Raw genomic sequence first — 17824 nt, forward strand, 5'->3', positions numbered from 1 at the left:
GATTAATACATTTAAAGATAATATAGTAAGTATATGTATATATAGTATATCGTTTTACATTATTCATCCAAATTAACTCGTATTGTCATATATAAATTCATACTCTGACCATTCCATTAATGATTTGTCATACCAGATATATTTACCCTTTATGTCTGTATTTGCTGGTAATAATGCAGCATATACAGGGGCCTCGGCACCTTCATCAGGCGTCATATTACCTTTATGACTAGTCAGATCTGTGTCTACAAAGCCAGGATGCACAGCATTCACTACGAGATCCTTTCTAGTATCCGAATTAAACATTGTTTGATGAATTCTAGCTAAAGTAGATACTCCAATTTTGCTTGTAACATAGGCAGAATGTGCCCATCCTTTCATTAAGTGTCTGTCTACCCTTGCAGCTCTAAAAATATAATTAAATTTAGAATACATTCCATGAAACAAAGTAGATTGTAAATTAGTATATTTTTGTAATTCAACATACTCGATAAAATCATACATAATATCGTCTAATTCTTCCTCCTTAAGATTTGGATTTGATAATATTCTCTTTAATTCTTCATCAGGAAGCTTTGATAAATGACCATGAGAACTTGACACATGTACTACACGTGCATGTGGTTTCAATAATGGATAAAGTTTGCTGCATACCTTTCTTAAGCCAAAATAGTTTACTCTTAATGTCTCTTTAGCTTGCAGATAAAAAGGTACTTTAATAAATCTCTGTATAATTAAAAAAATTTTTAGAGAATATCTTTTTCGAAAAAAAAAAGAAAAAAAAGAAATAAATAAATATAGTTTTAATTACCTTAAATGCAATACCAGCATTGTTAACTAATACATCCAATCCATCATATGTTCTTTCTAAATAATCATGAAAAGTAGAAATACTATCTTCATCAGTAATATCAAGTTGATGAAATTTTGGGTTTAAACCTTCTTTTTCAAGTTCTTTAATAGCGTTCTGTCCTCGAATAACATCGCGAGCTGTTAAATAAACAACCCCATCAAATTGTTTGCAAAGTTGTTTTACAATAGCAAATCCAATGCCTTTATTCCCACCGGTTACCTAAACATTCGATTTATTAAGATATGTATGATGTGACCGTTACGGTAGTTTAAGCAATAAAACTATACAAAGTTTTTAGAATATATAATTTATACTTACGACAGCTACACGTGTCATATTGGGTATTTTAAACCAATTTTCCTATATGAGCAAAATAGTAATTCGAGGAGGTTAACCGTAATACTTTGATAATAATACGTTACACTGGATTGAATGTACTATAGCAAATCATCACACATTATATAGTTGTGAAAAATCTTGGCAATCGATAACGAATTCGATATAATGATTAGATTTATTTATCAATTTTCTCTTTTTCTTTCCATTGTAAATAATTCAACTACCAGATATCATATATGTTACAAAAAGGTATTTTAAATAGTACGGTATTTAACAGAGTTCACTTACATGTTACAATATTAAATAACAATTTATTATAAATAATACTACAGGATAGCTACTGTTAAGTTACTACTTGTAGTCTAGCAATTCTATATTGTCTTGTCTGAATATTTCTAACAAGAACAAAGGGATGTTTTTTATTGATCAGCTCAATTAATGAATTTAATGTTGCATATCCTAAACCTATACCTTTTGCTTTTGTAAAACAGAAATCACCCATTGTAATATAGCCCATAATCTCTCTATCACAAGAATTTCGTACTTTAACACAATCTGGAAGATACAACTGCGACGTTTTTTGAGATTGTTTGCATATGGCTTCACGACTTATTTCTAACAAATTCTTTAATTTATTTTCATAACTAAAACTTTGAAAATCTTTATTTAACATTTTACTCAATTTATTAATTAGTGTTTTTTTATGACGTATTCTTTGTTTCTTTAGCCGTTTTAAAAGAGCTAAATGATTCTTTCGCGATATTTTACGAGTACTTTCATTTGGATCAACATTTAATTTTTCCACAGGACCTGACCAATTTCTATCGTTCTTAAACTTTTCTATGTCTTCATTAGTTGGCATACATATTATTGCAAATCTTTTAGGACATCCTTTTTTCATAATATCTATTTTAACGCGAATTAAACAATTTCTGTCTTCAAATGCACTTTGCAGAGTAAGACTTGATACATGATTATTTGATGTATTATATCTTCTTGTATTATCTTCTTGAACTAAGCATTTTTGCAGGAAATTTAATAATTTACGATTTCTTAATACAAAAAAATCTTCTGTATCTGTCCATTCTCTCATTAAGATTTTCCATTCACAGAAAAAAGGACTAGAAATTCCGAATTTAACGAAGTTCACGCGCCTATTTGGTGGATAATGAAAATACTTTTCTTTTAGCTCCAATTTGGTACTTAATGCTTCTCTTGTATATGCAGGTGTATCTGGATCATTAATATCTGGGGATTGCATATTCTCACATTCAAATAGTATAGATTTTGATTCTCTAAGTGCACCAACTCTTACACAACGAAATATACAAGCAAGCCAGAATGGCATTCCCCAATTAGATGGAAGAATAACATCTACTCCAGAACCTAACCCTAAAATAACATATTTATCAATCTTGATTATCTTTATTGATAAGAAAGTTTTCCGATGTAATTGTTATTAATAAAAATTACCTGTTTTACCGATACCAGGTTTTTGAATCAACAATACTGGTATCTTTGCCATGATTTTTTCATTAAAATATTTGTCATTATCTAGACCAGGTACTAAGCGTTGACTTCTTAGTTTATTAATTGCACTTGTTGTTGCACATGTCTTACTGACTTTCTCTCTCATTTTCTGTTCCCAAAGTGGACTAGAGTTTGCATTTGTAGGAGGTACTGACACCATTTCAATTGTCTGTGTTTCTCTTTGAGGTCTAGTTCTTTTATCTGGTAAATGGAATCTTGGATCCAAGACAGTAAAACCAAAAACAATATTTGGTGGCAACTGACTAGGTGATCGTAATGTTTTTAACATTTGCCATAATTGTTCTTGAATTTTCAAAGACTCAATATTTTCTTGATTATCATAATACTCCATATACCATAATTTATCAGAATTTTCATCTTCCTCATAATCCATTTGATTATGATCTAATTGCATGGTATCCAATTTCGAATTAAGTATTTTATCGAAATTCGGCAACTGTAGAGCACTTGTTAAAACACTAGTTGTCAATGGTCCATAAAAACGAAATCGATTAAAAGTATTCTTATGAATACTCATTTTACAATTCTTTTCATTAATGTATAAGCAAGATCTCATATTTTGATCACTCATAGAAGTAGAATGTTCGTCGCTCAAGCGAAATTCAAAACTAGATATAAAAATACTACTGATTTATTGTTTGCTATTAAAGCCAACAATTGTGTACAATGAACATACAAACTTTGAATCCACAAGTATATATAAATTGAGTATATATGTAACATTAAAAAAAAAAAAATAGTTTCTGTTTGTAATAATATTTTCAAATTATTTATTATCATGTGTATATCATATAAAAAGAAAAAAAAAACTGTTAATCACACATAAGATTAATACATTTAAAGATAATATAGTAAGTATATGTATATATAGTATATCGTTTTACATTATTCATCCAAATTAACTCGTATTGTCATATATAAATTCATACTCTGACCATTCCATTAATGATTTGTCATACCAGATATATTTACCCTTTATGTCTGTATTTGCTGGTAATAATGCAGCATATACAGGGGCCTCGGCACCTTCATCAGGCGTCATATTACCTTTATGACTAGTCAGATCTGTGTCTACAAAGCCAGGATGCACAGCATTCACTACGAGATCCTTTCTAGTATCCGAATTAAACATTGTTTGATGAATTCTAGCTAAAGTAGATACTCCAATTTTGCTTGTAACATAGGCAGAATGTGCCCATCCTTTCATTAAGTGTCTGTCTACCCTTGCAGCTCTAAAAATATAATTAAATTTAGAATACATTCCATGAAACAAAGTAGATTGTAAATTAGTATATTTTTGTAATTCAACATACTCGATAAAATCATACATAATATCGTCTAATTCTTCCTCCTTAAGATTTGGATTTGATAATATTCTCTTTAATTCTTCATCAGGAAGCTTTGATAAATGACCATGAGAACTTGACACATGTACTACACGTGCATGTGGTTTCAATAATGGATAAAGTTTGCTGCATACCTTTCTTAAGCCAAAATAGTTTACTCTTAATGTCTCTTTAGCTTGCAGATAAAAAGGTACTTTAATAAATCTCTGTATAATTAAAAAAATTTTTAGAGAATATCTTTTTCGAAAAAAAAAAAAAAAAAAGATAAATAAATATAGTTTTAATTACCTTAAATGCAATACCAGCATTGTTAACTAATACATCCAATCCATCATATGTTCTTTCTAAATAATCATGAAAAGTAGAAATACTATCTTCATCAGTAATATCAAGTTGATGAAATTTTGGGTTTAAACCTTCTTTTTCAAGTTCTTTAATAGCGTTCTGTCCTCGAATAACATCGCGAGCTGTTAAATAAACAACCCCATCAAATTGTTTGCAAAGTTGTTTTACAATAGCAAATCCAATGCCTTTATTCCCACCGGTTACCTAAACATTCGATTTATTAAGATATGTATGATGTGACCGTTACGGTAGTTTAAGCAATAAAACTATACAAAGTTTTTAGAATATATAATTTATACTTACGACAGCTACACGTGTCATATTGGGTATTTTAAACCAATTTTCCTATATGAGCAAAATAGTAATTCGAGGAGGTTAACCGTAATACTTTGATAATAATACGTTACACTGGATTGAATGTACTATAGCAAATCATCACACATTATATAGTTGTGAAAAATCTTGGCAATCGATAACGAATTCGATATAATGATTAGATTTATTTATCAATTTTCTCTTTTTCTTTCCATTGTAAATAATTCAACTACCAGATATCATATATGTTACAAAAAGGTATTTTAAATAGTACGGTATTTAACAGAGTTCACTTACATGTTACAATATTAAATAACAATTTATTATAAATAATACTACAGGATAGCTACTGTTAAGTTACTACTTGTAGTCTAGCAATTCTATATTGTCTTGTCTGAATATTTCTAACAAGAACAAAGGGATGTTTTTTATTGATCAGCTCAATTAATGAATTTAATGTTGCATATCCTAAACCTATACCTTTTGCTTTTGTAAAACAGAAATCACCCATTGTAATATAGCCCATAATCTCTCTATCACAAGAATTTCGTACTTTAACACAATCTGGAAGATACAACTGCGACGTTTTTTGAGATTGTTTGCATATGGCTTCACGACTTATTTCTAACAAATTCTTTAATTTATTTTCATAACTAAAACTTTGAAAATCTTTATTTAACATTTTACTCAATTTATTAATTAGTGTTTTTTTATGACGTATTCTTTGTTTCTTTAGCCGTTTTAAAAGAGCTAAAGGATTCTTTCGCGATATTTTACGAGTACTTTCATTTGGATCAACATTTAATTTTTCCACAGGACCTGACCAATTTCTATCGTTCTTAAACTTTTCTATGTCTTCATTAGTTGGCATACATATTATTGCAAATCTTTTAGGACATCCTTTTTTCATAATATCTATTTTAACGCGAATTAAACAATTTCTGTCTTCAAATGCACTTTGCAGAGTAAGACTTGATACATGATTATTTGATGTATTATATCTTCTTGTATTATCTTCTTGAACTAAGCATTTTTGCAAGAAATTTAATAATTTACGATTTCTTAATACAAAAAAATCTTCTGTATCTGTCCATTCTCTCATTAAGATTTTCCATTCACAGAAAAAAGGACTAGAAATTCCGAATTTAACGAAGTTCACGCGCCTATTTGGTGGATAATGAAAATACTTTTCTTTTAGCTCCAATTTGGTACTTAATGCTTCTCTTGTATATGCAGGTGTATCTGGATCATTAATATCTGGGGATTGCATATTCTCACATTCAAATAGTATAGATTTTGATTCTCTAAGTGCACCAACTCTTACACAACGAAATATACAAGCAAGCCAGAATGGCATTCCCCAATTAGATGGAAGAATAACATCTACTCCAGAACCTAACCCTAAAATAACATATTTATCAATCTTGATTATCTTTATTGATAAGAAAGTTTTCCGATGTAATTGTTATTAATAAAAATTACCTGTTTTACCGATACCAGGTTTTTGAATCAACAATACTGGTATCTTTGCCATGATTTTTTCATTAAAATATTTGTCATTATCTAGACCAGGTACTAAGCGTTGACTTCTTAGTTTATTAATTGCACTTGTTGTTGCACATGTCTTACTGACTTTCTCTCTCATTTTCTGTTCCCAAAGTGGACTAGAGTTTGCATTTGTAGGAGGTACTGACACCATTTCAATTGTCTGTGTTTCTCTTTGAGGTCTAGTTCTTTTATCTGGTAAATGGAATCTTGGATCCAAGACAGTAAAACCAAAAACAATATTTGGTGGCAACTGACTAGGTGATCGTAATGTTTTTAACATTTGCCATAATTGTTCTTGAATTTTCAAAGACTCAATATTTTCTTGATTATCATAATACTCCATATACCATAATTTATCAGAATTTTCATCTTCCTCATAATCCATTTGATTATGATCTAATTGCATGGTATCCAATTTCGAATTAAGTATTTTATCGAAATTCGGCAACTGTAGAGCACTTGTTAAAACACTAGTTGTCAATGGTCCATAAAAACGAAATCGATTAAAAGTATTCTTATGAATACTCATTTTACAATTCTTTTCATTAATGTATAAGCAAGATCTCATATTTTGATCACTCATAGAAGTAGAATGTTCGTCGCTCAAGCGAAATTCAAAACTAGATATAAAAATACTACTGATTTATTGTTTGCTATTAAAGCCAACAATTGTGTACAATGAACATACAAACTTTGAATCCACAAGTATATATAAATTGAGTATATATGTAACATTAAAAAAAAAAAAATAGTTTCTGTTTGTAATAATATTTTCAAATTATTTATTACCATGTGTATATCATATAAAAAGAAAAAAAAAACTGTTAATCACACATAAGATTAATACATTTAAAGATAATATAGTAAGTATATGTATATATAGTATATCGTTTTACATTATTCATCCAAATTAACTCGTATTGTCATATATAAATTCATACTCTGACCATTCCATTAATGATTTGTCATACCAGATATATTTACCCTTTATGTCTGTATTTGCTGGTAATAATGCAGCATATACAGGGGCCTCGGCACCTTCATCAGGCGTCATATTACCTTTATGACTAGTCAGATCTGTGTCTACAAAGCCAGGATGCACAGCATTCACTACGAGATCCTTTCTAGTATCCGAATTAAACATTGTTTGATGAATTCTAGCTAAAGTAGATACTCCAATTTTGCTTGTAACATAGGCAGAATGTGCCCATCCTTTCATTAAGTGTCTGTCTACCCTTGCAGCTCTAAAAATATAATTAAATTTAGAATACATTCCATGAAACAAAGTAGATTGTAAATTAGTATATTTTTGTAATTCAACATACTCGATAAAATCATACATAATATCGTCTAATTCTTCCTCCTTAAGATTTGGATTTGATAATATTCTCTTTAATTCTTCATCAGGAAGCTTTGATAAATGACCATGAGAACTTGACACATGTACTACACGTGCATGTGGTTTCAATAATGGATAAAGTTTGCTGCATACCTTTCTTAAGCCAAAATAGTTTACTCTTAATGTCTCTTTAGCTTGCAGATAAAAAGGTACTTTAATAAATCTCTGTATAATTAAAAAAATTTTTAGAGAATATCTTTTTCGAAAAAAAAAAGAAAAAAAAGAAATAAATAAATATAGTTTTAATTACCTTAAATGCAATACCAGCATTGTTAACTAATACATCCAATCCATCATATGTTCTTTCTAAATAATCATGAAAAGTAGAAATACTATCTTCATCAGTAATATCAAGTTGATGAAATTTTGGGTTTAAACCTTCTTTTTCAAGTTCTTTAATAGCGTTCTGTCCTCGAATAACATCGCGAGCTGTTAAATAAACAACCCCATCAAATTGTTTGCAAAGTTGTTTTACAATAGCAAATCCAATGCCTTTATTCCCACCGGTTACCTAAACATTCGATTTATTAAGATATGTATGATGTGACCGTTACGGTAGTTTAAGCAATAAAACTATACAAAGTTTTTAGAATATATAATTTATACTTACGACAGCTACACGTGTCATATTGGGTATTTTAAACCAATTTTCCTATATGAGCAAAATAGTAATTCGAGGAGGTTAACCGTAATACTTTGATAATAATACGTTACACTGGATTGAATGTACTATAGCAAATCATCACACATTATATAGTTGTGAAAAATCTTGGCAATCGATAACGAATTCGATATAATGATTAGATTTATTTATCAATTTTCTCTTTTTCTTTCCATTGTAAATAATTCAACTACCAGATATCATATATGTTACAAAAAGGTATTTTAAATAGTACGGTATTTAACAGAGTTCACTTACATGTTACAATATTAAATAACAATTTATTATAAATAATACTACAGGATAGCTACTGTTAAGTTACTACTTGTAGTCTAGCAATTCTATATTGTCTTGTCTGAATATTTCTAACAAGAACAAAGGGATGTTTTTTATTGATCAGCTCAATTAATGAATTTAATGTTGCATATCCTAAACCTATACCTTTTGCTTTTGTAAAACAGAAATCACCCATTGTAATATAGCCCATAATCTCTCTATCACAAGAATTTCGTACTTTAACACAATCTGGAAGATACAACTGCGACGTTTTTTGAGATTGTTTGCATATGGCTTCACGACTTATTTCTAACAAATTCTTTAATTTATTTTCATAACTAAAACTTTGAAAATCTTTATTTAACATTTTACTCAATTTATTAATTAGTGTTTTTTTATGACGTATTCTTTGTTTCTTTAGCCGTTTTAAAAGAGCTAAATGATTCTTTCGCGATATTTTACGAGTACTTTCATTTGGATCAACATTTAATTTTTCCACAGGACCTGACCAATTTCTATCGTTCTTAAACTTTTCTATGTCTTCATTAGTTGGCATACATATTATTGCAAATCTTTTAGGACATCCTTTTTTCATAATATCTATTTTAACGCGAATTAAACAATTTCTGTCTTCAAATGCACTTTGCAGAGTAAGACTTGATACATGATTATTTGATGTATTATATCTTCTTGTATTATCTTCTTGAACTAAGCATTTTTGCAAGAAATTTAATAATTTACGATTTCTTAATACAAAAAAATCTTCTGTATCTGTCCATTCTCTCATTAAGATTTTCCATTCACAGAAAAAAGGACTAGAAATTCCGAATTTAACGAAGTTCACGCGCCTATTTGGTGGATAATGAAAATACTTTTCTTTTAGCTCCAATTTGGTACTTAATGCTTCTCTTGTATATGCAGGTGTATCTGGATCATTAATATCTGGGGATTGCATATTCTCACATTCAAATAGTATAGATTTTGATTCTCTAAGTGCACCAACTCTTACACAACGAAATATACAAGCAAGCCAGAATGGCATTCCCCAATTAGATGGAAGAATAACATCTACTCCAGAACCTAACCCTAAAATAACATATTTATCAATCTTGATTATCTTTATTGATAAGAAAGTTTTCCGATGTAATTGTTATTAATAAAAATTACCTGTTTTACCGATACCAGGTTTTTGAATCAACAATACTGGTATCTTTGCCATGATTTTTTCATTAAAATATTTGTCATTATCTAGACCAGGTACTAAGCGTTGACTTCTTAGTTTATTAATTGCACTTGTTGTTGCACATGTCTTACTGACTTTCTCTCTCATTTTCTGTTCCCAAAGTGGACTAGAGTTTGCATTTGTAGGAGGTACTGACACCATTTCAATTGTCTGTGTTTCTCTTTGAGGTCTAGTTCTTTTATCTGGTAAATGGAATCTTGGATCCAAGACAGTAAAACCAAAAACAATATTTGGTGGCAACTGACTAGGTGATCGTAATGTTTTTAACATTTGCCATAATTGTTCTTGAATTTTCAAAGACTCAATATTTTCTTGATTATCATAATACTCCATATACCATAATTTATCAGAATTTTCATCTTCCTCATAATCCATTTGATTATGATCTAATTGCATGGTATCCAATTTCGAATTAAGTATTTTATCGAAATTCGGCAACTGTAGAGCACTTGTTAAAACACTAGTTGTCAATGGTCCATAAAAACGAAATCGATTAAAAGTATTCTTATGAATACTCATTTTACAATTCTTTTCATTAATGTATAAGCAAGATCTCATATTTTGATCACTCATAGAAGTAGAATGTTCGTCGCTCAAGCGAAATTCAAAACTAGATATAAAAATACTACTGATTTATTGTTTGCTATTAAAGCCAACAATTGTGTACAATGAACATACAAACTTTGAATCCACAAGTATATATAAATTGAGTATATATGTAACATTAAAAAAAAAAAAATAGTTTCTGTTTGTAATAATATTTTCAAATTATTTATTACCATGTGTATATCATATAAAAAGAAAAAAAAAACTGTTAATCACACATAAGATTAATACATTTAAAGATAATATAGTAAGTATATGTATATATAGTATATCGTTTTACATTATTCATCCAAATTAACTCGTATTGTCATATATAAATTCATACTCTGACCATTCCATTAATGATTTGTCATACCAGATATATTTACCCTTTATGTCTGTATTTGCTGGTAATAATGCAGCATATACAGGGGCCTCGGCACCTTCATCAGGCGTCATATTACCTTTATGACTAGTCAGATCTGTGTCTACAAAGCCAGGATGCACAGCATTCACTACGAGATCCTTTCTAGTATCCGAATTAAACATTGTTTGATGAATTCTAGCTAAAGTAGATACTCCAATTTTGCTTGTAACATAGGCAGAATGTGCCCATCCTTTCATTAAGTGTCTGTCTACCCTTGCAGCTCTAAAAATATAATTAAATTTAGAATACATTCCATGAAACAAAGTAGATTGTAAATTAGTATATTTTTGTAATTCAACATACTCGATAAAATCATACATAATATCGTCTAATTCTTCCTCCTTAAGATTTGGATTTGATAATATTCTCTTTAATTCTTCATCAGGAAGCTTTGATAAATGACCATGAGAACTTGACACATGTACTACACGTGCATGTGGTTTCAATAATGGATAAAGTTTGCTGCATACCTTTCTTAAGCCAAAATAGTTTACTCTTAATGTCTCTTTAGCTTGCAGATAAAAAGGTACTTTAATAAATCTCTGTATAATTAAAAAAATTTTTAGAGAATATCTTTTTCGAAAAAAAAAAGAAAAAAAAGAAATAAATAAATATAGTTTTAATTACCTTAAATGCAATACCAGCATTGTTAACTAATACATCCAATCCATCATATGTTCTTTCTAAATAATCATGAAAAGTAGAAATACTATCTTCATCAGTAATATCAAGTTGATGAAATTTTGGGTTTAAACCTTCTTTTTCAAGTTCTTTAATAGCGTTCTGTCCTCGAATAACATCGCGAGCTGTTAAATAAACAACCCCATCAAATTGTTTGCAAAGTTGTTTTACAATAGCAAATCCAATGCCTTTATTCCCACCGGTTACCTAAACATTCGATTTATTAAGATATGTATGATGTGACCGTTACGGTAGTTTAAGCAATAAAACTATACAAAGTTTTTAGAATATATAATTTATACTTACGACAGCTACACGTGTCATATTGGGTATTTTAAACCAATTTTCCTATATGAGCAAAATAGTAATTCGAGGAGGTTAACCGTAATACTTTGATAATAATACGTTACACTGGATTGAATGTACTATAGCAAATCATCACACATTATATAGTTGTGAAAAATCTTGGCAATCGATAACGAATTCGATATAATGATTAGATTTATTTATCAATTTTCTCTTTTTCTTTCCATTGTAAATAATTCAACTACCAGATATCATATATGTTACAAAAAGGTATTTTAAATAGTACGGTATTTAACAGAGTTCACTTACATGTTACAATATTAAATAACAATTTATTATAAATAATACTACAGGATAGCTACTGTTAAGTTACTACTTGTAGTCTAGCAATTCTATATTGTCTTGTCTGAATATTTCTAACAAGAACAAAGGGATGTTTTTTATTGATCAGCTCAATTAATGAATTTAATGTTGCATATCCTAAACCTATACCTTTTGCTTTTGTAAAACAGAAATCACCCATTGTAATATAGCCCATAATCTCTCTATCACAAGAATTTCGTACTTTAACACAATCTGGAAGATACAACTGCGACGTTTTTTGAGATTGTTTGCATATGGCTTCACGACTTATTTCTAACAAATTCTTTAATTTATTTTCATAACTAAAACTTTGAAAATCTTTATTTAACATTTTACTCAATTTATTAATTAGTGTTTTTTTATGACGTATTCTTTGTTTCTTTAGCCGTTTTAAAAGAGCTAAATGATTCTTTCGCGATATTTTACGAGTACTTTCATTTGGATCAACATTTAATTTTTCCACAGGACCTGACCAATTTCTATCGTTCTTAAACTTTTCTATGTCTTCATTAGTTGGCATACATATTATTGCAAATCTTTTAGGACATCCTTTTTTCATAATATCTATTTTAACGCGAATTAAACAATTTCTGTCTTCAAATGCACTTTACAGAGTAACACTTGATACATGATTATTTGATGTATTATATCTTCTTGTATTATCTTCTTGAACTAAGCATTTTTGCAAGAAATTTAATAATTTACGATTTCTTAATACAAAAAAATCTTCTGTATCTGTCCATTCTCTCATTAAGATTTTCCATTCACAGAAAAAAGGACTAGAAATTCCGAATTTAACGAAGTTCACGCGCCTATTTGGTGGATAATGAAAATACTTTTCTTTTAGCTCCAATTTGGTACTTAATGCTTCTCTTGTATATGCAGGTGTATCTGGATCATTAATATCTGGGGATTGCATATTCTCACATTCAAATAGTATAGATTTTGATTCTCTAAGTGCACCAACTCTTACACAACGAAATATACAAGCAAGCCAGAATGGCATTCCCCAATTAGATGGAAGAATAACATCTACTCCAGAACCTAACCCTAAAATAACATATTTATCAATCTTGATTATCTTTATTGATAAGAAAGTTTTCCGATGTAATTGTTATTAATAAAAATTACCTGTTTTACCGATACCAGGTTTTTGAATCAACAATACTGGTATCTTTGCCATGATTTTTTCATTAAAATATTTGTCATTATCTAGACCAGGTACTAAGCGTTGACTTCTTAGTTTATTAATTGCACTTGTTGTTGCACATGTCTTACTGACTTTCTCTCTCATTTTCTGTTCCCAAAGTGGACTAGAGTTTGCATTTGTAGGAGGTACTGACACCATTTCAATTGTCTGTGTTTCTCTTTGAGGTCTAGTTCTTTTATCTGGTAAATGGAATCTTGGATCCAAGACAGTAAAACCAAAAACAATATTTGGTGGCAACTGACTAGGTGATCGTAATGTTTTTAACATTTGCCATAATTGTTCTTGAATTTTCAAAGACTCAATATTTTCTTGATTATCATAATACTCCATATACCATAATTTATCAGAATTTTCATCTTCCTCATAATCCATTTGATTATGATCTAATTGCATGGTATCCAATTTCGAATTAAGTATTTTATCGAAATTCGGCAACTGTAGAGCACTTGTTAAAACACTAGTTGTCAATGGTCCATAAAAACGAAATCGATTAAAAGTATTCTTATGAATACTCATTTTACAATTCTTTTCATTAATGTATAAGCAAGATCTCATATTTTGATCACTCATAGAAGTAGAATGTTCGTCGCTCAAGCGAAATTCAAAACTAGATATAAAAATACTACTGATTTATTGTTTGCTATTAAAGCCAACAATTGTGTACAATGAACATACAAACTTTGAATCCACAAGTATATATAAATTGAGTATATATGTAACATTAAAAAAAAAAAAATAGTTTCTGTTTGTAATAATATTTTCAAATTATTTATTACCATGTGTATATCATATAAAAAGAAAAAAAAAACTGTTAATCACACATAAGATTAATACATTTAAAGATAATATAGTAAGTATATGTATATATAGTATATCGTTTTACATTATTCATCCAAATTAACTCGTATTGTCATATATAAATTCATACTCTGACCATTCCATTAATGATTTGTCATACCAGATATATTTACCCTTTATGTCTGTATTTGCTGGTAATAATGCAGCATATACAGGGGCCTCGGCACCTTCATCAGGCGTCATATTACCTTTATGACTAGTCAGATCTGTGTCTACAAAGCCAGGATGCACAGCATTCACTACGAGATCCTTTCTAGTATCCGAATTAAACATTGTTTGATGAATTCTAGCTAAAGTAGATACTCCAATTTTGCTTGTAACATAGGCAGAATGTGCCCATCCTTTCATTAAGTGTCTGTCTACCCTTGCAGCTCTAAAAATATAATTAAATTTAGAATACATTCCATGAAACAAAGTAGATTGTAAATTAGTATATTTTTGTAATTCAACATACTCGATAAAATCATACATAATATCGTCTAATTCTTCCTCCTTAAGATTTGGATTTGATAATATTCTCTTTAATTCTTCATCAGGAAGCTTTGATAAATGACCATGAGAACTTGACACATGTACTACACGTGCATGTGGTTTCAATAATGGATAAAGTTTGCTGCATACCTTTCTTAAGCCAAAATAGTTTACTCTTAATGTCTCTTTAGCTTGCAGATAAAAAGGTACTTTAATAAATCTCTGTATAATTAAAAAAATTTTTAGAGAATATCTTTTTCGAAAAAAAAAAAAAAAAGAAATAAATAAATATAGTTTTAATTACCTTAAATGCAATACCAGCATTGTTAACTAATACATCCAATCCATCATATGTTCTTTCTAAATAATCATGAAAAGTAGAAATACTATCTTCATCAGTAATATCAAGTTGATGAAATTTTGGGTTTAAACCTTCTTTTTCAAGTTCTTTAATAGCGTTCTGTCCTCGAATAACATCGCGAGCTGTTAAATAAACAACCCCATCAAATTGTTTGCAAAGTTGTTTTACAATAGCAAATCCAATGCCTTTATTCCCACCGGTTACCTAAACATTCGATTTATTAAGATATGTATGATGTGACCGTTACGGTAGTTTAAGCAATAAAACTATACAAAGTTTTTAGAATATATAATTTATACTTACGACAGCTACACGTGTCATATTGGGTATTTTAAACCAATTTTCCTATATGAGCAAAATAGTAATTCGAGGAGGTTAACCGTAATACTTTGATAATAATACGTTACACTGGATTGAATGTACTATAGCAAATCATCACACATTATATAGTTGTGAAAAATCTTGGCAATCGATAACGAATTCGATATAATGATTAGATTTATTTATCAATTTTCTCTTTTTCTTTCCATTGTAAATAATTCAACTACCACATATCATATATGTTACAAAAAGGTATTTTAAATAGTACGGTATTTAACAGAGTTCACTTACATGTTACAATATTAAATAACAATTTATTATAAATAATACTACAGGATAGCTACTGTTAAGTTACTACTTGTAGTCTAGCAATTCTATATTGTCTTGTCTGAATATTTCTAACAAGAACAAAGGGATGTTTTTTATTGATCAGCTCAATTAATGAATTTAATGTTGCATATCCTAAACCTATACCTTTTGCTTTTGTAAAACAGAAATCACCCATTGTAATATAGCCCATAATCTCTCTATCACAAGAATTTCGTACTTTAACACAATCTGGAAGATACAACTGCGACGTTTTTTGAGATTGTTTGCATATGGCTTCACGACTTATTTCTAACAAATTCTTTAATTTATTTTCATAACTAAAACTTTGAAAATCTTTATTTAACATTTTACTCAATTTATTAATTAGTGTTTTTTTATGACGTATTCTTTGTTTCTTTAGCCGTTTTAAAAGAGCTAAATGATTCTTTCGCGATATTTTACGAGTACTTTCATTTGGATCAACATTTAATTTTTCCACAGGACCTGACCAATTTCTATCGTTCTTAAACTTTTCTATGTCTTCATTAGTTGGCATACATATTATTGCAAATCTTTTAGGACATCCTTTTTTCATAATATCTATTTTAACGCGAATTAAACAATTTCTGTCTTCAAATGCACTTTGCAGAGTAAGACTTGATACATGATTATTTGATGTATTATATCTTCTTGTATTATCTTCTTGAACTAAGCATTTTTGCAAGAAATTTAATAATTTACGATTTCTTAATACAAAAAAATCTTCTGTATCTGTCCATTCTCTCATTAAGATTTTCCATTCACAGAAAAAAGGACTAGAAATTCCGAATTTAACGAAGTTCACGCGCCTATTTGGTGGATAATGAAAATACTTTTCTTTTAGCTCCAATTTGGTACTTAATGCTTCTCTTGTATATGCAGGTGTATCTGGATCATTAATATCTGGGGATTGCATATTCTCACATTCAAATAGTATAGATTTTGATTCTCTAAGTGCACCAACTCTTACACAACGAAATATACAAGCAAGCCAGAATGGCATTCCCCAATTAGATGGAAGAATAACATCTACTCCAGAACCTAACCCTAAAATAACATATTTATCAATCTTGATTATCTTTATTGATAAGAAAGTTTTCCGATGTAATTGTTATTAATAAAAATTACCTGTTTTACCGATACCAGGTTTTTGAATCAACAATACTGGTATCTTTGCCATGATTTTTTCATTAAAATATTTGTCATTATCTAGACCAGGTACTAAGCGTTGACTTCTTAGTTTATTAATTGCACTTGTTGTTGCACATGTCTTACTGACTTTCTCTCTCATTTTCTGTTCCCAAAGTGGACTAGAGTTTGCATTTGTAGGAGGTACTGACACCATTTCAATTGTCTGTGTTTCTCTTTGAGGTCTAGTTCTTTTATCTGGTAAATGGAATCTTGGATCCAAGACAGTAAAACCAAAAACAATATTTGGTGGCAACTGACTAGGTGATCGTAATGTTTTTAACATTTGCCATAATTGTTCTTGAATTTTCAAAGACTCAATATTTTCTTGATTATCATAATACTCCATATACCATAATTTATCAGAATTTTCATCTTCCTCATAATCCATTTGATTATGATCTAATTGCATGGTATCCAATTTCGAATTAAGTATTTTATCGAAATTCGGCAACTGTAGAGCACTTGTTAAAACACTAGTTGTCAATGGTCCATAAAAACGAAATCGATTAAAAGTATTCTTATGAATACTCATTTTACAATTCTTTTCATTAATGTATAAGCAAGATCTCATATTTTGATCACTCATAGAAGTAGAATGTTCGTCGCTCAAGCGAAATTCAAAACTAGATATAAAAATACTACTGATTTATTGTTTGCTATTAAAGCCAACAATTGTGTACAATGAACATACAAACTTTGAATCCACAAGTATATATAAATTGAGTATATATGTAACATTAAAAAAAAAAAAATAGTTTCTGTTTGTAATAATATTTTCAAATTATTTATTACCATGTGTATATCATATAAAAAGAAAAAAAAAACT

At 29.1% G+C, this 17824-nt stretch overlaps 9 protein-coding genes and 1 pseudogene across 9 annotated transcripts; all 10 read right to left on the reverse strand.

Annotated features, from left to right (window-relative positions):
* Positions 1 to 9: 9 nt before the first annotated feature.
* LOC139986930 (carbonyl reductase [NADPH] 1-like) lies at positions 10 to 1281 on the reverse strand. Its single transcript, XM_072002676.1, has 4 exons — positions 1172 to 1281; positions 812 to 1072; positions 488 to 726; positions 10 to 406 (listed from the first exon to the last, which is right to left on the reverse strand). The coding sequence occupies exons 1-4, from the start codon at positions 1187 to 1189 to the stop codon at positions 73 to 75; spliced, it is 852 nt and encodes a 283-aa protein (XP_071858777.1). The 5' UTR covers positions 1190 to 1281; the 3' UTR covers positions 10 to 72.
* A 69-nt stretch (positions 1282 to 1350) lies between these two features.
* LOC139986926 (ribonucleases P/MRP protein subunit POP1-like) lies at positions 1351 to 3404 on the reverse strand. Its single transcript, XM_072002672.1, has 2 exons — positions 2666 to 3404; positions 1351 to 2584 (listed from the first exon to the last, which is right to left on the reverse strand). Exons 1-2 carry the CDS (start codon positions 3312 to 3314, stop codon positions 1536 to 1538), a joined length of 1698 nt encoding a protein of 565 aa, XP_071858773.1. The 5' UTR covers positions 3315 to 3404; the 3' UTR covers positions 1351 to 1535.
* A 174-nt stretch (positions 3405 to 3578) lies between these two features.
* Positions 3579 to 4847, reverse strand: LOC139986933 (carbonyl reductase [NADPH] 1-like). Its single transcript, XM_072002678.1, has 4 exons — positions 4738 to 4847; positions 4378 to 4638; positions 4057 to 4295; positions 3579 to 3975 (listed from the first exon to the last, which is right to left on the reverse strand). Exons 1-4 carry the CDS (start codon positions 4753 to 4755, stop codon positions 3642 to 3644), a joined length of 852 nt encoding a protein of 283 aa, XP_071858779.1. The 5' UTR covers positions 4756 to 4847; the 3' UTR covers positions 3579 to 3641.
* Positions 4848 to 4916: 69 nt separating this feature from the next.
* LOC139986922 (ribonucleases P/MRP protein subunit POP1-like) lies at positions 4917 to 6970 on the reverse strand. The gene is made up of 2 exons (XM_072002669.1): positions 6232 to 6970; positions 4917 to 6150 (listed from the first exon to the last, which is right to left on the reverse strand). Exons 1-2 carry the CDS (start codon positions 6878 to 6880, stop codon positions 5102 to 5104), a joined length of 1698 nt encoding a protein of 565 aa, XP_071858770.1. The 5' UTR covers positions 6881 to 6970; the 3' UTR covers positions 4917 to 5101.
* A 174-nt stretch (positions 6971 to 7144) lies between these two features.
* LOC139986934 (carbonyl reductase [NADPH] 1-like) lies at positions 7145 to 8416 on the reverse strand. The gene is made up of 4 exons (XM_072002679.1): positions 8307 to 8416; positions 7947 to 8207; positions 7623 to 7861; positions 7145 to 7541 (listed from the first exon to the last, which is right to left on the reverse strand). The coding sequence occupies exons 1-4, from the start codon at positions 8322 to 8324 to the stop codon at positions 7208 to 7210; spliced, it is 852 nt and encodes a 283-aa protein (XP_071858780.1). The 5' UTR covers positions 8325 to 8416; the 3' UTR covers positions 7145 to 7207.
* Positions 8417 to 8485: 69 nt separating this feature from the next.
* Positions 8486 to 10539, reverse strand: LOC139986920 (ribonucleases P/MRP protein subunit POP1-like). The gene is made up of 2 exons (XM_072002667.1): positions 9801 to 10539; positions 8486 to 9719 (listed from the first exon to the last, which is right to left on the reverse strand). Exons 1-2 carry the CDS (start codon positions 10447 to 10449, stop codon positions 8671 to 8673), a joined length of 1698 nt encoding a protein of 565 aa, XP_071858768.1. The 5' UTR covers positions 10450 to 10539; the 3' UTR covers positions 8486 to 8670.
* Positions 10540 to 10713: 174 nt separating this feature from the next.
* On the reverse strand, positions 10714 to 11985 carry LOC139986929 (carbonyl reductase [NADPH] 1-like). Its single transcript, XM_072002675.1, has 4 exons — positions 11876 to 11985; positions 11516 to 11776; positions 11192 to 11430; positions 10714 to 11110 (listed from the first exon to the last, which is right to left on the reverse strand). The coding sequence occupies exons 1-4, from the start codon at positions 11891 to 11893 to the stop codon at positions 10777 to 10779; spliced, it is 852 nt and encodes a 283-aa protein (XP_071858776.1). The 5' UTR covers positions 11894 to 11985; the 3' UTR covers positions 10714 to 10776.
* Positions 11986 to 12054: 69 nt separating this feature from the next.
* LOC139986924 (ribonucleases P/MRP protein subunit POP1-like) lies at positions 12055 to 14109 on the reverse strand (annotated as a pseudogene).
* Positions 14110 to 14282: 173 nt separating this feature from the next.
* On the reverse strand, positions 14283 to 15602 carry LOC139986935 (carbonyl reductase [NADPH] 1-like). The gene is made up of 4 exons (XM_072002681.1): positions 15442 to 15602; positions 15082 to 15342; positions 14761 to 14999; positions 14283 to 14679 (listed from the first exon to the last, which is right to left on the reverse strand). Exons 1-4 carry the CDS (start codon positions 15457 to 15459, stop codon positions 14346 to 14348), a joined length of 852 nt encoding a protein of 283 aa, XP_071858782.1. The 5' UTR covers positions 15460 to 15602; the 3' UTR covers positions 14283 to 14345.
* Positions 15603 to 15753: 151 nt separating this feature from the next.
* Positions 15754 to 17674, reverse strand: LOC139986937 (ribonucleases P/MRP protein subunit POP1-like). The gene is made up of 2 exons (XM_072002683.1): positions 16936 to 17674; positions 15754 to 16854 (listed from the first exon to the last, which is right to left on the reverse strand). Exons 1-2 carry the CDS (start codon positions 17582 to 17584, stop codon positions 15806 to 15808), a joined length of 1698 nt encoding a protein of 565 aa, XP_071858784.1. The 5' UTR covers positions 17585 to 17674; the 3' UTR covers positions 15754 to 15805.
* Positions 17675 to 17824: the final 150 nt, after the last annotated feature.

This window comes from Bombus fervidus, chromosome 4, assembly GCF_041682495.2.
Source record: "Bombus fervidus isolate BK054 chromosome 4, iyBomFerv1, whole genome shotgun sequence".
Taxonomy (NCBI): domain Eukaryota; kingdom Metazoa; phylum Arthropoda; class Insecta; order Hymenoptera; family Apidae; genus Bombus; species Bombus fervidus.